Source organism: Nannizzia gypsea, genomic scaffold (assembly GCF_000150975.2).
Source record: "Nannizzia gypsea CBS 118893 supercont1.7 genomic scaffold, whole genome shotgun sequence".
NCBI classification, from domain to species: domain Eukaryota; kingdom Fungi; phylum Ascomycota; class Eurotiomycetes; order Onygenales; family Arthrodermataceae; genus Nannizzia; species Nannizzia gypsea.
Genome location: NW_003345195.1, coordinates 267098 through 283397, shown reverse-complemented (window position 1 = coordinate 283397; position 16300 = coordinate 267098). Strand labels below are relative to the sequence as shown.

General features: G+C 48.0%; 5 protein-coding genes across 5 annotated transcripts; 3 read left to right on the top strand and 2 right to left on the bottom strand.

Moving 5' to 3' along the window:
- Positions 1-447: 447 nt before the first annotated feature.
- On the bottom strand, positions 448-3830 carry MGYG_07396 (hypothetical protein; the record flags this gene model as incomplete). The annotated part of the gene is made up of 5 exons (XM_003170104.1): positions 448-1304; positions 1364-1573; positions 1631-2507; positions 2568-3615; positions 3673-3830. 5 exons carry the CDS (start codon positions 3828-3830, stop codon positions 448-450), a joined length of 3150 nt encoding a protein of 1049 aa, XP_003170152.1.
- A 1491-nt stretch (positions 3831-5321) lies between these two features.
- Positions 5322-7049, top strand: MGYG_07395 (beta-lactamase; the record flags this gene model as incomplete). Its single annotated transcript, XM_003170103.1, has 1 exon — positions 5322-7049. The coding sequence occupies one exon, from the start codon at positions 5322-5324 to the stop codon at positions 7047-7049; it is 1728 nt and encodes a 575-aa protein (XP_003170151.1).
- Positions 7050-7767: 718 nt separating this feature from the next.
- On the top strand, positions 7768-8868 carry MGYG_07394 (NADP-dependent alcohol dehydrogenase 6; the record flags this gene model as incomplete). The annotated part of the gene is made up of 1 exon (XM_003170102.1): positions 7768-8868. One exon carries the CDS (start codon positions 7768-7770, stop codon positions 8866-8868), a length of 1101 nt encoding a protein of 366 aa, XP_003170150.1.
- A 432-nt stretch (positions 8869-9300) lies between these two features.
- Positions 9301-10017, bottom strand: MGYG_07393 (hypothetical protein; the record flags this gene model as incomplete). Its single annotated transcript, XM_003170101.1, has 1 exon — positions 9301-10017. One exon carries the CDS (start codon positions 10015-10017, stop codon positions 9301-9303), a length of 717 nt encoding a protein of 238 aa, XP_003170149.1.
- Positions 10018-10694: 677 nt separating this feature from the next.
- Positions 10695-14208, top strand: MGYG_07392 (hypothetical protein; the record flags this gene model as incomplete). Its single annotated transcript, XM_003170100.1, has 3 exons — positions 10695-13007; positions 13101-13602; positions 13670-14208. The coding sequence occupies 3 exons, from the start codon at positions 10695-10697 to the stop codon at positions 14206-14208; spliced, it is 3354 nt and encodes a 1117-aa protein (XP_003170148.1).
- Positions 14209-16300: the final 2092 nt, after the last annotated feature.

Here is a 16300-nt window from a genome sequence, read left to right as displayed (position 1 = left end):
TCTCCAGCTTTATGCATACACTTTGAGTGCAAAGTTTTGGATTTCAGTTTCTTCTGGGCTAGATGGCAAATGGGGCTGGCGCATGCTGAGCGGTTATCACATCTAATTTGTTGTTTGATTCGAGGGATACCATATTCGTTTTATTGCAGTAGCGTTATTGGATAGATATCATGTAACCTTTTTCCTACATGGTACACGGAAAAAACCTAAGATTGAAGAGTGACTGATTGACCGATATTGATTATGCATGATAGATTACCACTACGATCGTGGTAATCTTTGATACCAACATGTACATATGCCGTTCCTCGAGAAGTATATCTGCGGTGCTCTAAAGCTCGGCCAACCTGAAGAACAATTCTAGCCTATGGTAGAGCTCCCTGGCATTTTAGATTCGAGCTGCAGGGATAAACCCAAAAATGGAATAAGATTGCAGTCGGATCAAGATCAGATCACAAGCCATTGCTCTGTAATCCTCTTGCAAAGTTCTTTTTCACCTGATTGCGAATAAAGGCATTGCAAAGCGTATGCCGCCTGTCGAGAGAAATCTTCCAGCCAGGCCTCCCCACCCTGTCTACACGCTGGTGTCCCTCCACCGCCATCTATATTTCGGACCTTTTGACGCTCGAGTTCGATCTCTTCGCCTATTTCAAGGCATTTCTGATAGCCTTCGACAGCGAGGTGACCAATTCCCAATAGTTGCCAAACCCGAGCAAAGTTGAATTCAACTTCTTGCTTTTCTTGCAGTATTGAGCTTTGGGACCGAATCCGACGGTACTCTTGCATGAAAGCTAAACCTTCCATGACAAGGTAATGTCTATTATCTGACTGACGTTTGAGCGAATGATTGATATAACTAAGCCCAATGGACAGGAGAATCGCTGGATTCTCAGGGTCAAGGGCGTATGCGCGGAAGAAGTAATTCAAAGCATTTGTAAAACTGTTCCCAGCATAGAGGATGTGTCCGTATAGCACTAACAAGGCAACGTCCATCTCCTCAGCGGGTATAAATTCGCCCTCTGCATCTTTTGTCGTGAGACTTGCGCGTTCTTGAAATACGGACTCGGGCGAGCGTTTAAATGGCGATAAAGGGTCAGGGGGAAGCGAATAATCAACTGCTTTGACTTGCCGAAGCATAAACTTCATACTTGGTGCCGAATGAAAGAGAGATCTTTGGGGGTTACCACAGACCCTACTTAGGGTCACAAACAGTCGATAAGCATCGGTGACGAATTGGTATTCTTTCATAAACCACCGTGCAATATCAGATAATCTGTCTTCATCCTTGAGCCGAAGAGCGCATGCTGCAGGAAAAGGATTCATTAGTGATATTTTCTTTTATTAATATAAATAGAGAACTCACTAAACCAGCATATATATATTCTGCATGTAGATGCTTTGGAATGATACCATATATTCGCATCAGCCGCCGCACCAAGCGTGTCATACGCTTCGTCCCCTTGTCCCTGGCCAGATAGAACAAGGGCATACTCAAGGAATATATCCAACCAACTATCAAAATCTATACCGTGGTAGTCATTGGGTATAGAGTTAGCATCAATTTCAGGGGTTCCTATAGAATTGGTCAGATTTAAGACAAGAAACGTTCCTTGGGAGAAATATTTCTTACCCATCGAGGCTTGAATACGGTCGGATATCTCCTGGAGTTCATCAAGGAGGTTTGTGGACTTTAATCTTCCAGCCTTGCGTTGCGCTTCCCTAGAGTATCCTAAAAAGGTCATCTTCTTTTGTAACGGAAAGAAAACTCTGTTGGACCGGAAATCCCACAGCAAAGCATATGCGATATCAAGCCAGTCTCTGGTAGCATCTTGCTGGCCCTGTCGCATGTACGGCTGCAATTCTAACATCTTTGTGTATAAATACCTCACATTTTCACCATCTGGTTTCGCCACATCGCTTGTTCGTTGTTCTCTTGGTAGGCCGGTAGCGGAATGTGGGATAAATCCAATACTAGTACTTTCTTCCGCGGTAACCAAGTCTGTAGCAGTTGGGGTTAGGGTACTTTCGGTAGAAGCTAGTTGGTCGACACTTTTGAGAGCTCGTGGTTCAACATCTCGGAAATAATTTGCCAGCTTTCCAATGTTTGGGCCAAATCTAGGCTTCCGGCGTGACAATACCTCTTCCCGACCAATGTCAGCTGCCTCTGTGATGTACTTGAGAGCTTGGTCAGTCATGCCCATCTTCTCATAGAAATGGGCCAGCTTAGTTCGTGCCTCTATGTTAGTTTTGTCGTATTCTGCCACTGTTAAATAGCATCTTTCGGTTTCTTCCTTATTTCCGCAGGCATCATAGCATTCTGCCAACGCCAAAAAAAGGCTAGTATTTGCAAAGTCCTGGACATGCTGAAGGGGTATATAAAATCGGAGGGCTTCTTCATAGAGCTGAATATCCTTCATTGAATCGGCTGCTTCCCTGAACAAATCTCCATAATCAAACAACTTGGCACCAGGAGAATTATCCTCTGGTTCAAGCCAGTTAAAGTGAAACTAGATTAATATTAGCCCTGGTTTGACCTCGAATATTAATTGTGTAATGGGTGTATATACCAGTGCTTCATCTTTATAGCCCGTTTTCAAGCGGTATACCCCGAGTTTTATCCGTAACTCGAGAGGTAGTCCGATGCCATATGATTCAAGAGGGTATTGGCCTGGGACAAACCAGGGAGTTGCGCTCCGGCGTGGATAGTCATCCGCATCCCATTCGCGGTCATCATCAATTAGGTCCCAGCTAGCATCTTCTTTACGACCTAGAAGCCACCTGGCCAGACTATTGAGGGATAATATTCCAGATAGGTAGTTATGCTCGTAGGAGAAAAGCTCAACATATATGTTCACATCAGACCAGGTGAAATCTTCTACCTCCTCCGGGCGGAGGCCCATGTTGTACGATATACACCTCTCATAATGAGCTTTGGCTTTTCCTATTTCCCCTAGCTCAATATAGAGTGCGGCCAAGGGTCTTAAGGCGTTCGTGTTATGGGGAAGGAACTCAAGTATTTTTTCATACTCCTGAACGGCTTTTCCTTTATAACCTAACTCTTCATTTATCGCAGCCCTTTCAAATCGTATATCGTGTCGCTTTGGATCGATATCAATCACACGGCTATAGCAATAAACAACGTCGTCTAATGCAGCCGCTCGATCGCTGTCAGCTCTCTCTAAAATCAGATTAGCAACCTCAAGCCAGATTTCTGGCTTCCTTCGTGTATGGGCTCCGGTAAAAAGTGCATATAATGCCTTTTTCTTCTGACCCTGGGCTAGGAAAATCTCGGAAAGTAAAACGTGAGCTTGGAAAATCTCTGGGTTTAGATGAATAGCCTGCTTCACCAAGTCAAGAGCTCGGTCATAATCAGCGTCAATGAAAGCAGATGTAGCCTCAGATTGTATGTTCTTGAATTCCACAGTCGGCTCTACAGGCCTCAGCGGTCCACGTCTGGGAACTCTACGAATGCTGTCGTCGTCATATCCATGAGAAAAGCCAGACCGCCGGCTTTTCCGGGCAACTCTTGACAATACGGCATCGTCATCATAATCTTGGTGAACATAACCATCGTCGTCACTTTCATCGTCCTCTTCTTCATAAATTTCACCTTCTCTATGTTTTGAATGAGCATCGATTGATTATCAACGGAGAAGAATACTGAAGACTTACAGGGAATTATCCTCTGAAGACATCAGTGAGGTGCTCTCTTCAGACAAAGCTTGATCTATTTCTTCCGCTGTTCCTGACTGTGAAGGTCTAGGGTAGCTGGTATCATGGCTTGATGGTCGACTCCTTGGCCATCCCATCAGCTTTGGGTCCACCTCCATACTGAACTGGGACGTTGTATTTGGGTATGAATCATTGACACAGGGAGTTATTGATAGCTGTTATCCGTACTCCATACACTGTAGGAAGGACGATAAACGCACCTAGCTTGATGAAGTGCCTAGGTAGTTAGGTGCTATTCAGCATTCACTTTTTCTGTAAAGTAATGATAGTGAGTCAACCTTATTTTTTTTAACTCGAGAAAAGAACACATCGCTGCTTTCCCCCACGCGATCGCTGGGTTTCGACTGTCTTCCACGCAACAAGCCACACAAGTTACAGGTAGTTAACTCTGCGGCCTTCTTCACAGTGCTATCTCGACATCCCACACGCCCTATAGACGTCATCCGCCTCTTTGGTCGGCTGGTCATTCAGGCGGGATGGTGTTCAGAACTCTTGGCTATCACTACTAAGGGTGGAATCCTACATGATACCTACTATCCTATATAATGGTTGGCTGGTCGTCCAGGCGGGATGGTGTTCAGAACTCTTGGCCATCACCACTAAGGATGGAATCCTACATGATAACTATCTACTATCCCATGCAATGGTTGGCTGGTCGTTCAGGCGGGATGGTGTTCAGAACTCTTGGCCATCACCACTAAGGGTGGAATCCTACATGATATCTACTATCCCATGCAATGGTCGGCTCTCTATACCCTGGAGCTCTATCAAGTACGGAATAAACAATAAATCCAAGGCATGATGATTGCCTACAACAAAGACTACCGATATGCGGAGTCCTACCCGGTCGATAGAGTCGGCTCCTCCCTACTACCCATGATCACACCAAGGCTTACCACCCTGGTTGAGTCACGGGTAGTTAACTAGTAGGCAACTATGAAACAACAACCTCCCAAGAACTTGAGCATCTCCATCCTAAACTACCTATATACCCAAGTACACGCTCCGTCTCTCTTGAAATTAGGTAAAATGATTCATTCATCCTTTACATTTACGAAAACAATACCAACGGTCGTCGAACCAGTAGGTAATAGCACGCCCTGCGGTATACGTATGGCAGGCTACTTACAACACGGAGCATTCTCCCTACTTAGTACTAAGCTCCATACCAACGACTGCAGGATCGCCAGGATTACAGGTACTCTCTTGCGCGGCCTTCGTGTTTGACTACGTAAAACATGAGCTAGCAACGTTCCTGTGCCATCTATGAGGATGTTTACCAGGGCTATGCGGATACATCGTGGCTGAGATCAACCACCGCTACAAAATCCACTTCGAGATTTACGTATATTGCCTTGCGAATATCACCGAGCATGTTGTTGGAAACTACCGGAATGCTTAAACTAGCTGTTACTTCAGCTCTCATCATGGATATGACATGATGCTAGCATACCAATTAGCCTCCTTCGGCCGTCTGCACTGGGTTAGGCATCATGGCGAACATGAGGTATATAAGACTGACTGAAGCCTCGATTGAGTGAATTGGAACCAGCAAAAAAGCATCTCATTCATTGTTCCCAAATACCAGCATGCGTCTTTCAAACACCCCCTCCGTGGCCTTGAGCCTATTGCTCGCTGGATCTGCCTTCGCAAAGTACGAGTCTTGTTCGTTACTCGGACCAGATGTACCCATCCCAAAAGCTGTGTCGCAGTCATCTGCGTTCAAAGATGCCCTTGTTTCTCTGAAGAAAGCGATCTCCGATGCCATTGGAACTGGGAAAACGGCGTACGGCAACCTAGATGCGAGTGAGACTTCTTTTTCCCTCGACATCTTCTCCGTCCACGAGGAGGATGCCTTGTTCACCTACCACTACGACGCACCTGAACTCCCAGACCCCAAGGAAGGCGTGAAGAAATTAGACTCCAACAGCATCTACCGACTAGGCAGCATTTCCAAGCTCCTGACTATGCAAATCTTCCTCGCTACCGTCGGTGATATCTCATTCAACGAGCCCATCACCAAATATATCCCGGAGCTGGCGGCATTTGCAACACAGCACGCAGCAGATGACGATATCGACTTCATGGACTGGGATTCGGTAACTATCGGGGCTCTCGCCTCCCAACTTGGAGGAATTCCGCGAGACATTGCAGGTTCTCCTGAAAGCGACGCGCGGGCAATAGATGATCTCCCCGATGGCGTGCCAGCCCCAATCTTCTCGCCCTTACCTGAAAATATCACCGATGCCGAGTGCCCAAATTTCGATGCCGTACCTTGCACGAGAGCCGGTGTACTCGGAAGCATCAATGTTCAGCACCCGGCATTCGCCCCGTCTTGGGGGCCGGCATACTCTAACGTGGCATATACTCTGCTGCAGTACGCACTGGAGGATATGTCAAAGCAGTCTTTCCCAGATCTCTTTGCCTCGAAGTTTATCAAGCCGCTGCAACTAAAAGATACCTACTACTCAAATGCTCCCATAAGCCAAGGCATCGTCCCCTACAATGACACAGAGGCCCAGTACACCAACGATCTGATGGCTCTTTCCCCCGGCGGCGGTTTCTACTCCACAACTAACGACATGCGAGCAATCGGCAAAGCGATACTCAACTCCACACTACTATCCCCAGCACAGACTCGCCGCTGGATGAAGCCCCTCACCTTCACCGCAAACGATGCCGTGCTCGTCGGTGCACCCTGGGAAATCCTCAAGGCACCCTTACCTGAGCGGGCCACCTGGATGTACACGAAGGGCGGTGACATCGGTGTATATTCTACTCAGATAATTCTCCTTCCCGACTACGGCATCGGTTTCAACATCCTGGCAGCGGGAGACAAGGCCAAAGAGGTCAATCCTATAATCGCCGACTTCGTTGCTGCCATTGGTATCCCAGCCTTCGAGCAGGCCGCCAAAGAAGAAGCAGGCAACGTGTACGCTGGCACTTATACCCGACCTGGGTCGAATGACACCTTGGTCCTCGCCGTGGATAAGAATCCAGGCCTGCTTGTCTCCCGTTTCCTTATTAATGGTACGGACGTCGTGACTAGTTTCGGTGGCGAGGGTAAGCAGCTCCGAGTGGTCCCCAGTGGGCTGCACGGCGGGAAAGGAAAGCGGCAAGGGTTCCGGGTGGTTCTTGCACAGAAACCGTCGCCTGAAGGTGCGTTTGTGAATACTTGCACGGATTGGTATATAGTATCTGCAGATGTGATTGCAGGGGTGTCGCTGGATGATATAGTCATTACTTTGAACGCGGATGGGGACAAGGCGGTGGAGGTGAATGCAAGGGGGTATAGAGTGGCTTACTCGAGATCTTAAGAAACCTTAGATATATCTATTTGCCTTATAGTTACTAGATCCAAGAAATTGATACAGTTTGGTTATGCATGATGAATCTCAGGGCGCATCTGTGGGCCTCAGCACAACAGTCACCAGAAAAGTAAAAAGCGCCAAGGGCAAAGAAGTCAACCGCGACCAGAATTATACTTAAACACTGGAACTGCTTGATGACGAGTATGGAGTCTGGAAATTATAACCGAATCGCATGATCCACTTGGCTAACTCCGCCTCACCCTCCTCACCTTAGCCTCACCTGTGCCTCACTGACTAAGGGTGATTAAAACGGCCTGCCTCCCTAGAACCAACAGGGGATTTTGCCAAAATCCTTATCCCTCGTTAATTATACTAGGTAGGCAGCCATGAAGCCAGACAGACTTTGAACTCTGGGGAAGATTAGTCATCCAAAATAGTTAGTTAACTAAGCTCACGAAGCAACCTCGGCATAAAAGAAATGACTTCGCCCTTGGGCAAGCGACGAGATTTGCTTTCTCCACGATGGGACACGGCCGATGGCAAAGCCCGGCATTTCCAGGGCTTGGTCCCCGTATAAATATGCGGACATAGTATACCGCCCTGTCAGGCTGGCCCGTTCCCTGGTTTCTTGGTTTATATTTTGACTGTCACTTGCCCAAGGTCCACGAGTAACTAGGGGATACCTAATATCCATCAACCGCGATCTACAGCTAGAAAGAGAAAAATGCAAGATATCACTTTCAAAGGCTGGGTTAGCGTCTCAGCAACCTCTCCTTTGACATACACTACATACGAACCCAAGACTTTTGCCAACACTGACGTTGATATTGCTATATCTCACTGCGGTATATGCGGCTCAGATATTCATACCCTACGGTCCGGATGGGGACCAACAAAATATCCCTGCGTGGTGGGACATGAGATTATCGGCCATATTATTCGAGTTGGCCCGGAAGTACCTAAGCTAAATTCTCCATCTCAAGGCTTGAAGGTTGGAGATCGGGTTGGTGTTGGGGCGCAGTCAGGTTCCTGTCTCCGTGTTGATTGTGAAGAGTGTTCATCGGGCCTCGATAACTACTGCTCGCATATGACTGGAACCTATAACGGAAAATACCCTGATGGAAGCAAATCATACGGTGGATATGCGGACTACTGGAGAGGCCCGGCGTGGTTTGTGTTTAAAATCCCGGATGGTCTTTCTAGCGCAGTTGCTGCCCCTTTGCTATGCGGTGGTGCAACTGTCTTTTCGCCATTACTTCGAGGCGGGGCCGGGCCAGGAAAGAGTGTTGGTATCATTGGTATTGGGGGCCTAGGACATATGGGGCTGCTTTTTGCTAAAGCCATGAAATGCGACAAAGTAGTTGCTATTTCCCGAACGAGCTCAAAGAAATCAGATGCTCTCACCGGGCTTGGAGCTGATGTTTTCATTGCCACCGATGAAGAAAAGAACTGGGCCAAGGCACACTCACGAACACTCGATTTGATTATTTGCACGGTCTCGTCGGGTAATATGCCTGTTGAGAAATATCTTCGCCTCCTTAGACGCGGGGGTGAATTCATTCAGGTTGGCGCACCTGAGGATCCTTTCCCAGGGTTTAGAGTTGGAATGATGATGGGCAAGGGACTAAAGATTGGCGCATCTGCTATTGGCTCTACGGAAGAGATTAGAGCTATGCTTAAGCTCGCAAGTGAGAAAAATATTCACCCCTGGGTACAAGAGCGGCCAATGTGGAATGTGAACCAGGCTTTGGTAGATATGCATGAAGGAAAGGCTAGATATCGATACGTGTTGGTCAATGGGACTGAAAGCAAGATAAAGCTTTGATTTTTCCTTGCAATCCCAGTCTCGATGCATATCTCAAGCTATACGCTTTTCCCATAGATGACGATTTTATAGTCAGAAGAACCTCAGCCTAATTTACCTTCTACATGGGCTTAAAGAAATCGAGCCTCCTCAAAGGATGAGGGAAATTAACGTCGACTAGGCTCTGGTTCTGGCATTCCGGAGCCTCTAGCACTCTATACGTTTGATATAGTCTAATAAAGTAACCCTTTCGATCATGTAACATCCACTTGATTATCCCAGTGTACAAACGTCATGAACGCTTGACTATTATACCAACGCTTAAAAATATAAAGCTGGCTACGTGAACCGCTGGCAAGAATTGAGTCAAAAGTAAAGATCCAAATGCCAAAAAAAAACCTGTATCTCAGCAAGGGGTATATACAGAAATCCAAATTAATACAGGAGAAACTACTATCCTCCGCCACCTCCACCACTTCCTCGGGCGTGCTTCCTGCGTTGCAACCTTTCAAGTAAGGTCATCCCAGTAAGCAGAAACATACGGTCAAAGTCGGGTCCGTAGTTTTTATTCAACTGGAATTTTCCCATCTTCTTGATGCTTTTGATGCCGGTAGTAGAATAGATCCCCAATAGTTCACCAGATCCTTCGTCGAGTAGCTTGAAATTTGATTCGCTGAATTTATTGGGAACGGATCCTTCCACTCCAATGCTGCGTGTTCTCTTCCAGAGGAATCCTTTCCTTACTCCGTTGACTGTCATTTCGAAGCGGTATTTGGAATGGTCCTTGCTCTCCTTTCTCAAGTCTTCCCACACCATGTTAAGAGTGTCTGCTGGGTCTCCTAGGCCAATCTTTGAGTGCGAAGAGAACTTGAGGAAGTTGGCGATTCCCACGACTGGGCCACCCCTTTCCCCAACGTGGAAAGTTATCTCTGGCTTCCCAGGAGTAAACGTGGAGGTTCTGACGTAGTAAAGGGTCGTTTTGTCGTTGGACTCGGAGATCCTGTAGTTTGTGAATGAGGCGGTTTGGTACACGTTGTATATGCGATGGCTCTCATCTGCCCCTAAGTCCCCTGGAGCTGAGAGTTGGGTATCAACTGAGGCTGCCTCAGAGGCATCATCATGGCCATGGGACTTGGCCGACTCTGCGTTCGACGTTTTGGCGGATGCCATATTTCTCAGAGGTGACAAGTTACCATATAGTAGTTAAAGCGATGAAGGAAGTTAACTAATTTTCCAAGCTATGTTGCAGGCGGATGAGGGCCCTTTTATGTCTAAATCGCCTCAAGGGGAGGCTAAAGTATTAGCATCAAACCGTTACCATTCTATCAAGCAGATCACTCGGATTAGCCACTCACGTCTGCCAAACTCAACAGGTTGTTTGATAGGCTGTTGATCGACCAGCAACTCTTCGCCTTGGCCTTAACCTAAAGTGGTAATTTCTTCGTATTGAATGATGACTAATACATACACGTGATTACCAAAGGATAAACTTATTTCCGCTATGAGCTTGGGCCACTCATCTCAGTTAGGTAAACATTCAACTTTTTTCTCGAGTGACAGGTTGAAGACGTTGAGCAGCTTTTACTAGCAAACCACCCATCTTATCCAGCGTGCTCTCTCATTAGGGATTGGCTTACGGAGGAGACATTGTCTTTTAGAGTCACCTCTCAAGCTTATACAGCATAGTGGTTTGCTGCGCTCCAGTCCCTGACGCGTCTGATCCGTTCACACTCCTTACTTGCGCCGCGCGCCCCCATACAATACCTCCCTTCAAGATGTCATTTACTACTCCCTACAGCCCAGGAGCATTATCAACACCGGGCAAGTCTCGGAGTATTAGCTCGAACATGTCCACGACACCGGCTGGGATACCTCCATCCTCTACAGCGTCATTCACTCCTGCAGGCGCTCCACCGCTTGGGTTTGGAAGCTCGCAATCAGGAACACGACGTGCTTTGGACTTCTCTAGTAGCCGATTTAATCAGTCGACCGCTTCATACACAGACAATGACCTTTTATCCCTTTCTACCACATCGTCCAATTTCCCGCGAGAGCTTGATTCCCCTAATTCCAGCTACCTGTCACACCGGCCAACCAGATCGCCGCTTCACACCGGTCACAGGTCCATACTCAACAAGAACAAAGGAACTAGAGGCTCGTTTGACTCAAGTCGACGCATACAATTCTCTCAAGATAATGAACCATCTACTACAGATGCACGCGAACCGGAAGATAATGGAATAGGCTGGTCACCAAGCAAAGATGGTGGTTCGTTTACCAGCTCCCTTTTCCCGCAAGCTACAAAAGCCCAGCCGTCCCGGCTTTTAAGGAAACCGGTTATCTATTCGAATCCCGCTGGCGCAAAGCGCGCGAAACTTGACGAAACTTGGATACAGTCTACGTTACCGGAAAACGAGCAACCTCCGAAACAAAAGAAAGACTCAAACTTTCCTTCAATTATTAAAGATTTGACCGCCAGGGCAAACCTAGCTTCTGTTGATGAACCGAGCGAGCTATTATTGGGTATGGAGGATGCTATATGTCGCATGTATGATCAAGTCCGTGATCGTAATTCCGATGATGACATAGTCGACTCGAGCCTTTCGGCTGTATCCGATGAACTATCGTCCCTGTGGCAAAGATATTCACCAGTGCCAATGGAAGAAAAAGATGGTGTTCCTCTTAATGGTGGGATTGGGCCTGGAGACTCTTCACCAAACATCATGAAGGCTATATTCTTGAGCTCATTACTCCTCCAGCTTCACCACCCTCCACTACTCGAACCTAGCATCAAAGGCTCTAAATCATCACGCAGCATGTTCCGCGACTTAGTGATGAGAGACGAGCCTCTACCAAAGGTTCCGATACCCAAAGTACTGTTTCAATGGCTATGGAGATATCACAACTTGGAAACAATTCGCTTTGATATGCTTCACGACATACAACCAAACCCAACTGCCTCTCCAATGTTTTGGAAGTTTATTCTCAAATCTGTGCTGCGTGCTGAGTTTGATAACGTGATAACGCTTTTGGGTGAGGCAGATTTTAGCTACGCCAGGACTGCTATGGAGGATGGATATGAACAGCCGGGATACCATGGCTCCCAGCTACAAAATATCCAACAATGTGTGAACAAGGCTCTCCAGCTCCTTAAAACGTGTCCAGCTGTTCAGCGTGATGACTGGGATGTTAAAGGGGTTGAATGGGCCATGTTTAGGAAACAAGTGAACGCAGCAATACTAGATTTGGAAGATATGGCTGAGAATGGGCAAACACAGCTTTCTGACGACGAGGAAGGACCATTTGTTGCCTCTAATTTTGGTATCTCATTTCAACGCCCTGATTCTATGTCATTTAGCCATAGTGCGCGCATGGCAGAAAGCAGGATACCGTGGTCTGTATATCTAAACATCAAGGCCATGTATAACATCTTGTGTGGAGAAGCAGAAAGCATTTTGAAACAGTCTGAGGATTGGGTGGAGTCCACAATGGCTCTGACTGCGTGGTGGGATGGTGATGATGATAGCGATATTTCAGTTGGCGGAAAGAAGAAAGGGCCAGCTAAACGCCGTTCTCAGGCACCCCGGGCTGTCGACTCCAATACCGAAGAATCGTACCTGCGACGCCTTGACTACGCCTACAGTTCAGTAACAGATACCCTGGGATCTGCTGGTTTCCAAATCAACTCAATGAATTCCTGCGAAGTTGGCTTGGCTTCTGTTTGCGAAGGAAATGTCGAAAGTGTACTCAGACTTTTGCGAACCTGGTCTCTTGCTGTAAGCGCTGCAACGGCTGAGATTGCCAGCTTCGGAGGCTGGCTCGCGGCATCAACGGGGTCCGAACCAATGCGGGAATTCAATGAGAGTGACCTTATGGTCCTCAGCTACGGACAACCAGAAAAACCACTCCAGAAGGATGATATCTTAATTAACTATGCGGATGGTGTTTTCTCACGGGATCGGCTCGGAGATCGGGGAGCTAGAGAGGGGTGGGAGCTCTCCTTGGAGGTGCTGAGCCGCCTTGACGACCAGGAGCTGATGAGAACCAAGGTCAGAGAACTGATGGACAAGGTATCTCTGGACACAGCAGATAAAATGGACAAGGCTGTGGTTCTCTGTGCAGAAGTAGGCTTCAGCGATGAGGGTAGACGAGTTTCAGAGGTATGTTTAGCCCATTTTTCAATTTCAACTTCATATATTAATCGCTCTCCTATTGGACATGGAGCTAATATCATCACTTTTTCTTCAATTCAGCGATACGGCGATCAAGTTGCTGAGGTTTCTGAGAATTATGGCACTGCTCTGATCTGCTATGCGCGCGCTCATTGTTCTCGCAAGATTAAAAATGTCATTGACCTCCTGACATCCTTCTGTCTCATCCAGTCCAGAGCCTACCCTGCAAAGGACCAGTTGGATGAACAGCTTCGTTCTCTTCTATACGACCCATCGACCGCCTTGTCTGCCATCGCTTCCGTGGATTCGGAGGGTGCAGCTATGCTACAGTTTTACTTCAGTAGCTATGCTACGTTACGATCCTATTATGAGATCCGTGACGAGGCTGCCGGTTTAAATTCAGGCCAGGTGCCTAAGCATCGTCCACTTGCGCGGAAACGTGAGGCTGCCCGGGCGCTGGTGGCTGTTATCCGAAGTGCGGCTGATAGCATCTATGGCGGGTTGTATGATCCGGACAGGCAATCCGCTGCCCAGGTTGACGGGTTGCTTGTCTTACTTGGCGAAGCACTAGCACTCCTTGACCGTGAGTACTACCTAAATGTTCTGATCCTTCAACGTTTCTGACTTAAATGACTAATTTCGTGATGTAGCCAATCCCAACCATTTCCTGAACACCGAGCAACAGCTTATTATTCTTGCGGCGATTGAAGACCTTCAAACGGTTACTGAGCGTGTGTATGAACAGTGTGAGGCATGTCTCCAGTCTGCTCTATACCACCACCTACATTTCGATGATAGGAACAATACAGGGACTGGCCACTCATTCGGTGATGCCGGCCGGCCGATGTCTACTTCTTTCTTTGCGACGTCGCCCCAAAAGCTACTGAAGAAGTCCATCTCATCCACTACCCTGACAAGCGGGTTCAGTCTCATCGGGAGCGAGATGCTGGAAGGATCGCAGTCCATCAGCGGGTCAAAGGAGATGGGTGATTCCGGTGTCCTTGTCCCTAGATCGGGAAGCAAGGGCCAGGGTAAAGGCAAACAAAATGAAGAGCAGCAGATTCAGCGTGGGTGGGATTGGAGAGACAAGGCTCCTGACGGTATCAAGGGTGACGATATACTCAAAAAGCTGAGGCTGTTGCTTGCCCACGGGATGGCTTTTGGTGCATTAGACGGGGCTGTGGTTTAACTGGCTGGGGAAGATGGATAGTTGAAACGAAATACCGCGGGAAGAGGACGTTGAAGACATGGGTGATACATTGTACCATATTTTTGTGACTCAGCTACCTGTTGACGATATTAACTATTCGGAAACGGTCGTGTCCCTTATTGACTAGTGGCCGGGGAAGTTCCGCCCTATGACTTCGCTCAACATCCTCCAGTATTAAGTGCAGCAGTACAATACTCCGTAGTTCCGTGTGAGATGCAAGAAAAGGCTGGGCGGCTTCTTAGCCCAGCCGACAGATAAATGATGAATTTGCCACCGTAGAAATCGGGTGGGAGGAGATGCATGAAACACCCACGGGTGGAAAAGAGCAAGGCAGACTTGAGCAGATGGTGCGTGTCCACCCGACCAGGTCTGAAGCAGGTCTCAGGATATGCACAATAACTACCTCTCTTTTTGCAGGCTTGTCCAGCGCAAGGCCCGAGCAAGGACTCTGTATCAGTCTCTCACTTTTCGTTATCTTCAAGATGATTTGCTGGCGTGGCTGTGTCGCTAGTTTCATCGTGGCTGAGAGCTGCAGGGAGCCTCCAAGGATACAAACACGCTACCGCCGAGTTGGGCTAAGTGAAGCGCAAGGGAAGCAAAGTTCCATAGGGCTGAACTGTATTATTTATTCTCGTCTCTCGTATCATTCAGCATTCCCCTCCTTCGCCGGGCGCCGAAATTTGTCATCATCCCCCAGTCAGGTAATACGGAGGTATATCGTGAGCCTCTGATTAGAAGAGCACGGAGTACTACTGCGTAGTTACCTCATCCTCCGTTGTTCAACAGTAGCTAATCTAGTGAGACGTGGTGAGAGGCAGCTGTCCTCAGGCAGCCAGCGTTTGTCTCACCAGCCTCTAAGCCAAGTCGCAGCCACAGGGAACTAGCTAGCAGGGACGCCATGCATCATGGACGCAAGCAGCTAGTCTGCCAATGAATGTATCGGAGCCTCGGTGCTGCAGGCCATTGATACGTATCTCGGCTGCAGGACTTGACCTGACTAACTAGTGAGCTCTGATCGCACGAGAAAGAACAGGGCGACGTCCTCGGCGGCGATCATGAGAGCTGAAGAGCCCGGCTAAGAGAAACTCAATCACCGATGCTAGCTAATCAATAATCCACCACATCGCCGTCGCCGTCACCGTCATCGTCACCGTCGCCCGAGAGCGCTGCTGTACGGAGTTGCGCATATTGCGGTCGTTACTTGTGGTCGTTGGTTGTGGTTTGTGGTCGTCGTCGTCGTTGTCGTCGTCGTGGAGCTCGTATGTCGTTTGCACAAACAGTTTGGCGAGTTTCCCAAAAAAAGAACTGGGCTGGTCCCGTGACCGAGCAAGCCTCAACCTCAACTTCGACTTCAACTCCAGATATCAAAATCCCCATTCCGACTACCACCAAGCAGACGGAGTCACCATCACCGTCGACATCGCCAATCACCAGCACCGGCATCATGATCGTGATCCTTCCTCGTGGCCCCCATGTAATACAACAGCGGCTGAGGCATGACTGTTCTCTCTGGTCTCTTCCGTTGCTCGCGGACACTAAACTTGTGGCTCTGTTTAACTTTGAAAAGCAAAGAAAAACACACCACAAATCCTTCTTAACTTCAAGCGCCTTTACATACTTTCGGCTTTTCTTTTCTTTTTTTCTATCTCTTTCCAAATCCCATAATCTCCCTTAACGGCCCTTGGCTTAAGGCAGGGAGGCATCACACAGCTGGCCGGACAACTCCGCAGACAGGCCTCGATTCGATCCCCCCGTGAACATGGGACGAGTTGCATGCGGGGACGATGAGGAAGATTGGGAACTTCTAGCCTAAAAGATTCCCCGTTGATGCATCTGCTACATGGTCTCCACAGCGCTTGAGCTGCAGAGGACAGTTATCGCTAATCCCGCTGCTGGTAGAGTCACTGACTCCTTCACTTCTGAGCTGGAAAGCACAAACAAGCCAGGGGAGTATCGGTGTCTCCACTGCAGCTGTTTGTACGTATGCAGGGAAGAGCACTGCAGCGTCAAAACCTAACGTTAAATCAAACAGCTCCGTTGCCGACAGCGCTTGCATCCCAGCTGTTTGTGA